We start from the raw sequence: 7,668 nt of genomic DNA on the forward strand, positions 1-7,668 counted from the left end.
CTTCCCTTCATCTCAGCCATGCCATTGAACACAGGATGGATGATGGAGATGGCCCCAACCTCTGCCAAAATGGCACAAAATGGTCACAACTGGACGCCCAGTCACCCTCTTCTGAGGGTGCCTTAACCCTTCTCCTCAGCTGTCTTCTGTCCCCACTCTGCCTCTCTTGCCACCACAATTTCCCATGGGGATGAGGAGTTCCTTGAACCCAAATTTTGCTTCTTGGTGTCAAAGTTTATCCCCACGCTTCCTATGTAACTTTCTACAATCAGGCCAATCCCTCTCCCTCCAATTTTTAGGTGGTCTTATTTTCAGCCTCTTAGTGATTTCACACAGATCCTTATTCTACCATAAGATTTCACATAAAATGTCCCCTAGACCACTTCTTCTCCTTTTATGGGATTCTAGGGGAAAGAAAGGCTTCCCTCAGCCCCTGTAGAGAGCAATCATCTGTGCTGAAAAGAAAAAAAAAGGAAAGAAGGAGATAGAGGGCAAAGGTGACATGATGCGGAGACAAAACTGATGAAGAGAGGAAGGGGGTCTCGAGAGAGCAGAAGGGGGAACGTTTCGGGGGGGCGGTACAAAGCTGAGAAAGACCACCAAGCAGGCAATGAGATTCAGAAACTAGTCGGGGCCAAGGGAGGAGGATGTGGAGGGTTGAAGGTTGAGAGACAGAACAAGGAGTCCTAGCGCCGAAGATGGGGAGGGGGTTGGAGAGGGGTATGGAGGACAGCCCGACGGAGTTACGGGGTCCCTGGCAGGTGCGGCGATCTCGAGGGTGCAGCACAGCCCCCTCGTTTCTTTGCTGCTTCCCTATCTTCCCCGCCAGAGACAGGGGGGAGCCCTCCGGAGCGGTGCGGAGGCAGCCAGGCCCCGCCCGTCGCCGCCGCCGCGGCAGCCGCCGGAGGATTCCTGTCCTAATATGGAGCTGGGATTCCCCCGGCCCCGCCCCCGCCCCCGGCCCGCCGGGAGACCGAGGCTTGCAGTCGGGCGGGGGGAACCGCTCGCTTTGGGGGCTGGCAACGGGGTGGGGGAAGGGATACCTAGGTGCAGACCCAGATCCTCACGGTGCCTTGGGACCCTGCCTCAGTTTCCCCTGTTAGTGGCTGCAGTTAATTAGTTGACAGAGAAACCGAGAATTACTGCAGACTACAGCGTTGGTGTTGGTATTCCTATTCTTGGCTGTGGGAAAATAGAACCAAGGCCAAATTCAGGGGGTCCCTCTCCCTCAGGACCCCCTTTTCACCCCACCCTAGAGACTTAGACTTCCATGTAATGCCCCCTGCTAAATGCCAAAGCCCGGGTTTTGAAAGGGTGGGGGGAGGAGATTTGTTCTTTGAAAGTGACTAAGGGAATCCCAGATTGAGTAATCCCTAGAGAGAAATCCCAGCGGCGACCTATCCCGCAGAGGCCGAGGAGGGTTCTTCTCCCACATGTGAACGTGACCTTTGTCTGGCACATAGCAAGGAGGAATTTGTAAACTACCCTGCTCCTCCCCCATTTCCTTATCTCCTGAGAAAAATCGATGTTGGAAACAGCCCCTCCCTCCCCTCTACAGACTCTCCTGCCAGGGGCTTCAGACCGCCTTAACCCTTACCCTGTCCCTTCCCTCAGCTGAACACATTTGGACCCCTGGGTCCCTGCACCCCCTTTCAGGCTTTCCTAATGCAGCGCCTGCTTCTCGGCTCAGCTGCCGCCAGCCGCGGCCCCCTCCGCAGCCTCCGTTCTCCCCCTCCTCCCGTCCCCCCTCCCGCTCTCATTCTACGTCATGGGATGACGTCGGGAGCCAGGGAGGGAGGAGGAGCTCTCCCCCCTCCCCAGCCAGCGGCTCCCGCTGCAGCTTGCTTAGCCCAGCCTCCTGCTTTCCCGCCCCCCCTTTCTCTAAAGCGAGCCCCCCACGCCTAGCAGGAGCTATATAAGGCGGAACGAAGCAGGCGACGGGGGCAGCGCAGCCGAGCGGAGCCCAGGAGAGGAGAGAGGAGAGAGAGAGCCTGAGCGAGAGACGGGGAAGCAAGAAGGAAGAAGCTACCGGTGCGTCGGGACGGGAACGCAGGTGTTCGGAGCACCGGAGCTGGAGCTCTGCAGCCGCTAGTCATGTACCGCTCCACCAAGGGCGCCTCCAAGGCGCGCCGCGACCAGATCAACGCTGAGATCCGGAACCTCAAGGAGCTGCTGCCTCTGGCCGAAGCGGACAAGGTCCGGCTGTCCTACCTGCACATTATGAGTCTTGCTTGCATCTACACCCGCAAGGGCGTCTTCTTCGCTGGAGGTGAGCAAACTGGGGCTGCTGGAGACGGGGGGCAATGGAGCTAAGGGAACCCACGGAGACTGCTGCATGTCTAGGGCAGTGTAGCGGAGAGCTGGGGAGAGAAGGGAGACTTAGGGAACTCAGGACTTCCTACTTTTCCTCATGAGCTCTGTTCAGACCTCACCTTAGTTCTGGATGAGGGTAGGAGCCTGGATAGGGTCCCCGGTGCCAGAATCATGGGAGAAGGAGAGCCAGGACAGAATGGCCCTAGTTCCCACAAGCGCAGAGGCTTTCCAGGAGCCCGGGGAGGGAAGCCTGGGAAGTTGCAGGGATGGAGTCACCAAAACCCGGGCAAGTGCATCCATGGTTCTCTATGCTGAAAGTGGGCGCTTCTTCAGCTTTTGAAGCGCTGTCCGCGGTGCTGACAGCACCACTGGGTTGCAAGGCGCTGCTCGCGGTGCTGAACGCCCAGTCAGCTTTTGAGCGCTGTCCGTGGGTCTGAAATTCGGGGCCAAGAAAGACCTAGCCCCGACTTAGAAGTCAAAGGGCTCTCTGGCTAGGGAGATCCAGCAACAGGTTCCCTGGGCAAGAGCTGTGGGCAGCGGGTCAACAGGTGTGTGCAAAGGCAGGTTCATGAAAAAATTCTTCTGGATTTTCTGAAACTCAGTCCATGCTTCCTCACTCATGCTTTGCCTCCCAGTTTTACTCCTGACCCACCATGTCTTCTTACCCTGCAGGCACTCCTCTGGCGGGCCCCACAGGACTTCTCTCATCTCAAGAGCTTGAAGACATAGTGGCAGCACTACCTGGATTTCTACTTGTGTTCACAGCTGAGGGGAAGCTGCTATATCTGTCTGAGAGTGTGAGCGAACATCTGGGCCACTCCATGGTGAGTGGTGAGGGTCCTCTCAGTCTGGGCTAGGGCACATATGGGACACAATGAGCTTTCCACTTTTGAGAATTTGAGAATTACTGAGGAGGGGAGGTTATACCCTGACAGATGCTATGTGCCAAGGATTGGCCCTTGCTGCCTTCACTAAATGTCATCTCATCTCTTCTTCACCTTTCTCCAGGTGGACCTCGTTGCCCAGGGTGACAGTATCTACGACATCATTGACCCAGCTGACCACCTAACTGTGCGCCAGCAGCTCACCCTGCCCTCTGCCCTGGACACTGGTAAGAACTCCCTTCTCCCTCCCTCAGTCAAACCTCCTTCCTGCTTCCCTGCTCTTCCCTATGTGCTATGGCTTTCAACCAATCCACCCTCTTAATCAGTTTTTCTCTCCATTTACCTAGATCGCCTCTTCCGCTGTCGCTTCAACACCTCCAAGTCTCTCAGGCGCCAGAGTGCAGGCAACAAACTGGTGCTTATTCGAGGCCGATTCCATGCTCATCCACCTGGGGCCTACTGGGCAGGAAACCCTGTTTTCACAGCTTTCTGTGCCCCACTGGAACCAAGACCTCGCCCTGGTCCTGGCCCTGGCCCTGCCTCACTCTTCTTGGCCATGTTCCAGAGCCGTCATGCTAAGGACCTGGCCCTGCTGGACATATCCGAGAGGTAAGCCCAGAATGTTCAGACTCCAGGAAGAAGGCAAGCCAGATATGAGGGGACCCTAGATTCTGGAGTCAGGGGCAGGGAGGACGGGGTGTAAGGGGACAGAGGACCTGGGAGGGAGTGAGATGCCTGGGTATAAAGCAGGGAAAACAGAAAGCTGACCTCACCCTTTCCACCTTCCCAGTGTCCTAATCTACCTGGGCTTTGAGCGCAGTGAACTGCTCTGTAAATCATGGTATGGACTTCTGCACCCCGAGGACCTGGCCCACGCTTCTGCTCAACACTACCGCCTGTGTGAGTGTCCAGAGAGGCTGGGGAACAAGACAGGGAGCTGGGAAAGGTGATGGGAGGCCCAACCAAGAAGGGCTGTGGTCAAGACTTATGCTGGGGAGATGCCAGAGACCAATAATTTTGGATACTATAGGGTGAACTTTAGGGTGAGGAGTCAAAGTGAGAATATAATCAGAACTGGGGGACTCCAAGTGGTGAGGTCAAGGTGGGGAGCTGAGTGGTGCAGGTCAGGGTAGTCAGAAATAGAGATGTCATCGATATCCCAATTCAGTGGAGAGGTCAGCAAGGGGGGAGTTTAAGTGGTGTTGCCCAATGGACATCCTAACTCTGCATCTCTTCTTTCCCTTCAGTGGCCGAGAGTGGAGATATTCAGGCAGAGATGGTCGTGAGACTGCAGGCCAAGCCTGGAGGCTGGGCATGGATTTATTGCCTGTTATACTCAGAAGGTCCAGAGGGCCCTATTACTGCTAATAACTACCCAATCAGGTGAGCTGCAAGGCAGGAGCCTGGAGGATAGTTGAGGTGGACATAGAGGAGATACAAATCAGGGAACTTCTCTGGGAAAGACCACCAGACCCTTACCATCTGCCTCTTCTCTCCTTTCCAGTGACACGGAAGCCTGGAGCCTCCGCCAGCAGCTGAACTCTGAAAACACCCAAGCAGCCTATGTCCTGGGCACCCCAACCATGCTGCCCTCATTCCCTGAGAACATCCTCTCCCAAGGGCAGTGCTCTAGCCCCAACCCACTCTTTACCCCAGCCCTGGGGGCTTCCAGAAGCACCAATTTCCCTAGTGCTCCAGAGCTGGGTGCTGCCTCAACATCAGAAGAGCTTCCCCAATCCCAAAAAGAGCTGGGCTTTAGTTACCTGGCATTCCCGTCTGGCTCTGAGCCTTCTCTTCATGCAGATCTGAGCAAGGATCTTGTGTGCACCCCACCCTACACACCTCACCAGCCAGGAGGCTGTGCCTTCCTCTTCAGCCTCCACGAGCCCTTCCAGACCCACTTGTCCACTCCATCCAGCTCTCTCCAAGAACAGCTGACTCCAAGCACTGCAACCTTTTCTGATCAACTGACGCCCAGCAGTGCAACCTTCCCAGATCCACTGACTAGCCCACTTCAAGGCCAGCTGACCGAAACCTCAGCCAGAAGCTATGAAGATCAATTGACTCCCTGCACCTCTGCCTTTCCAGACCAGCTGCTTCCCAGCACCGCCACCTTCCCAGAGTCTCTGGGTAGCCCTGCCCATGAGCAGCTGACTCCTCCCAGCACAGCAATCCAAGCACACCTCAACAGCCCCAGCCAAACTTTCCCAGAGCAACTGAGCCCCAATCCCACCAAGACTTACTTCACCCAGGAGGGATGCAGTTTTCTCTATGAGAAGTTGCCCCCAAGTCCTAGCAGCCCTGGTAATGGGGACTGCACGCTCCTGGCCCTAGCCCAGCTGCGGGGCCCCCTCTCTGTGGACGTCCCTCTGGTGCCCGAAGGCCTGCTTACACCTGAGGCCTCTCCAGTCAAGCAGAGTTTCTTCCACTACTCTGAGAAGGAGCAGAATGAGATAGACCGCCTCATCCAGCAGATCAGCCAGTTGGCTCAGGGCATGGACAGGCCCTTCTCAGCTGAGGCTGGCACGGGTGGGCTGGAGCCACTTGGAGGTCTGGAGCCCCTGGACTCCAACCTGTCCCTGCCGGGGGCTGGTCCCCCTGTGCTCAGCCTGGACCTGAAACCCTGGAAATGCCAGGAGTTGGATTTTCTGGCTGACCCTGATAACATATTCCTGGAAGAGACGCCCGTGGAAGACATCTTCATGGATCTCTCTACCCCAGACCCCAATGGGGAATGGAGTTCAGGGGATCCTGAGGCAGCGGTCCCAGGAGGGGCCTCATCGCCTTGCAACAACCTGTCCCCAGAAGACCACAGCTTCCTGGAGGACCTGGCCACATACGAAACCGCCTTTGAGACAGGTGTCTCAGCATTCCCCTACGATGGGTTTACTGATGAGTTGCATCAACTCCAGAGCCAAGTTCAAGACAGCTTCCATGAAGGTGAGTCCAACCAAAATGTTCAGGAACTTCAAGTCCCTGTCTTGCCAATGAGATGCTTGTAGAATTAGATGAGTAAAAATTCCCCTTTCTGTACCTTAATTTTATTAATGGGATAACAACACCTGCTGCCCAGGGTAGCAGTGAAGATAAGAACTAGTAAAAAAACTTAACATAGATGTTCTGAACAAGCAGGCCTAGAGGGCAGGGGTCAGGGATGCAGCATAAAGTGCAAGAGAATCCTTGGTTAGTGGCTTGTGCTTTTTAACTCTGGGAGGGACCTAGATCAGCCATCACCACCCATTTCACAGATGAAGAAAATCAAAGTCCCAGAGTTACAGAAACTTGCTTAAGGTCATACAACAAATTGATGGAAGAGGGATTAGAGTTCTATCTCAGTATTCTTATCTCCTAAAGAGAATACAGAGCAAGAGTCTGTAAGAGTTTGGGAAAGAAAGAAAATGAAACTCAGGCCCTGGCCCATCGGAGGCTCCTTGCCCATGGCTCCCTCCTTTCCAAAACTAGAGTCATAGTTTCATTCCATCCACCCAGATGGTTCCCTTATCTTGCTGAGCCTCTGGTGATCATTCGGTCATTGGACCAACATATTTGAAGGCTGTACCTTGTGCCAACAGCATGCCACATCCTCAACCTATCTTTCCTAATGACCTTACTGACTGTACCCTCTCTCTCTCTCTGCAGATGGAAGTGGAGGGGAACCAAGGTTTTGAATAAGTCTGTGACTTAACGTCGTCAAGTATGGCATATTGTCATCAAGACGTGGAGCCGCTCTCCACCCCCCCGGGACTGTTGGGGGGATTCTGGGGGCCGGAGGGGGATATATCTGATTCCCCAGGCCCTGCAGGATTTTGGGGGGGGGAGGTGGGAGGGCAAGGGAGGGGAGCTTCTTTTTAAAATTTAGAGACTTCAAGCAATCCCAGTTTCCATTTCAATCTGTATTCACTCGTAGTGAGTTTCCTTGAATGGGATTTCAAGCGGAGAATGGGGGAGTCTCACTTCCCCACCCCCCGCACTACCCCATGGGCCTGGGCCAGTTCTCCACTCCTGGGGGCCAAGCCACCCCTGGGCCTTGGTGGGGGAAAGGCAGCGCCCACCTGGGCCAGCCTGTGCCCTCAGGGGCTGACACCCACGTAGAATTCTCTACACACCAGTAACGGGATTTCAATTCCGATGGACTCTGCCGCCCTGGCGGCCCTTCTTGTGACTTTTGCGCCCCGCGCCTGGGGTGGGGGGCGCGAAGAGACGCTACGTTCCTTTCCGATGGAGGAAGGCAGACCTGCCACTGTCACACGTGCGCTTGCACGAGTGCGTGTACCTGGTACGGGACTCACCCGGCTGCCAGACTGCCTGGGCCTGCCCAGGCGGCCACCGCGTGGTGCTGCGGTGACTTTGTAGCCAACTTTATAATAAAGTCCAGTTTGCCTTTTTGGTACCACTGGTGTGCACCGCTGTGAAAAGGGAAGAGTGGGCATCTGAGAAGGTTGGGAGGCCCCGAGGGGAGCCTGCGGGCCCG

The 7,668-nt window shown here is 55.5% G+C and overlaps 1 protein-coding gene across 2 annotated transcripts; it reads left to right on the top strand.

The window, feature by feature from the left end:
- Nucleotides 1–1,975: 1,975 nt before the first annotated feature.
- On the top strand, nucleotides 1,976–7,398 carry NPAS4 (neuronal PAS domain protein 4). Of its 2 annotated transcripts, XM_035012390.1 has the most exons (8): nucleotides 1,976–2,269; nucleotides 2,986–3,137; nucleotides 3,322–3,424; nucleotides 3,545–3,806; nucleotides 3,988–4,097; nucleotides 4,445–4,580; nucleotides 4,702–6,137; nucleotides 6,837–7,398. In XM_035012390.1, exons 1-8 carry the CDS (start codon nucleotides 2,095–2,097, stop codon nucleotides 6,863–6,865), a joined length of 2,403 nt encoding a protein of 800 aa, XP_034868281.1. In that variant the 5' UTR covers nucleotides 1,976–2,094; the 3' UTR covers nucleotides 6,866–7,398. The 2 variants fall into 2 exon arrangements, with proteins under 2 accessions (XP_034868281.1, XP_034868282.1); XM_035012391.1 differs by lacking the exons at nucleotides 1,976–2,269; nucleotides 2,986–3,137; nucleotides 3,988–4,097 and having other exon boundaries at nucleotides 3,221–3,806; nucleotides 6,837–6,941.
- The last annotated feature ends 270 nt before the right edge of the window (nucleotides 7,399–7,668 follow it).

The sequence above is a fragment of the Mirounga leonina genome, unplaced genomic scaffold (assembly GCF_011800145.1).
Source record: "Mirounga leonina isolate KUSES-001 unplaced genomic scaffold, KU_Mleo_1.0 Mir_166, whole genome shotgun sequence".
Taxonomy (NCBI): domain Eukaryota; kingdom Metazoa; phylum Chordata; class Mammalia; order Carnivora; family Phocidae; genus Mirounga; species Mirounga leonina.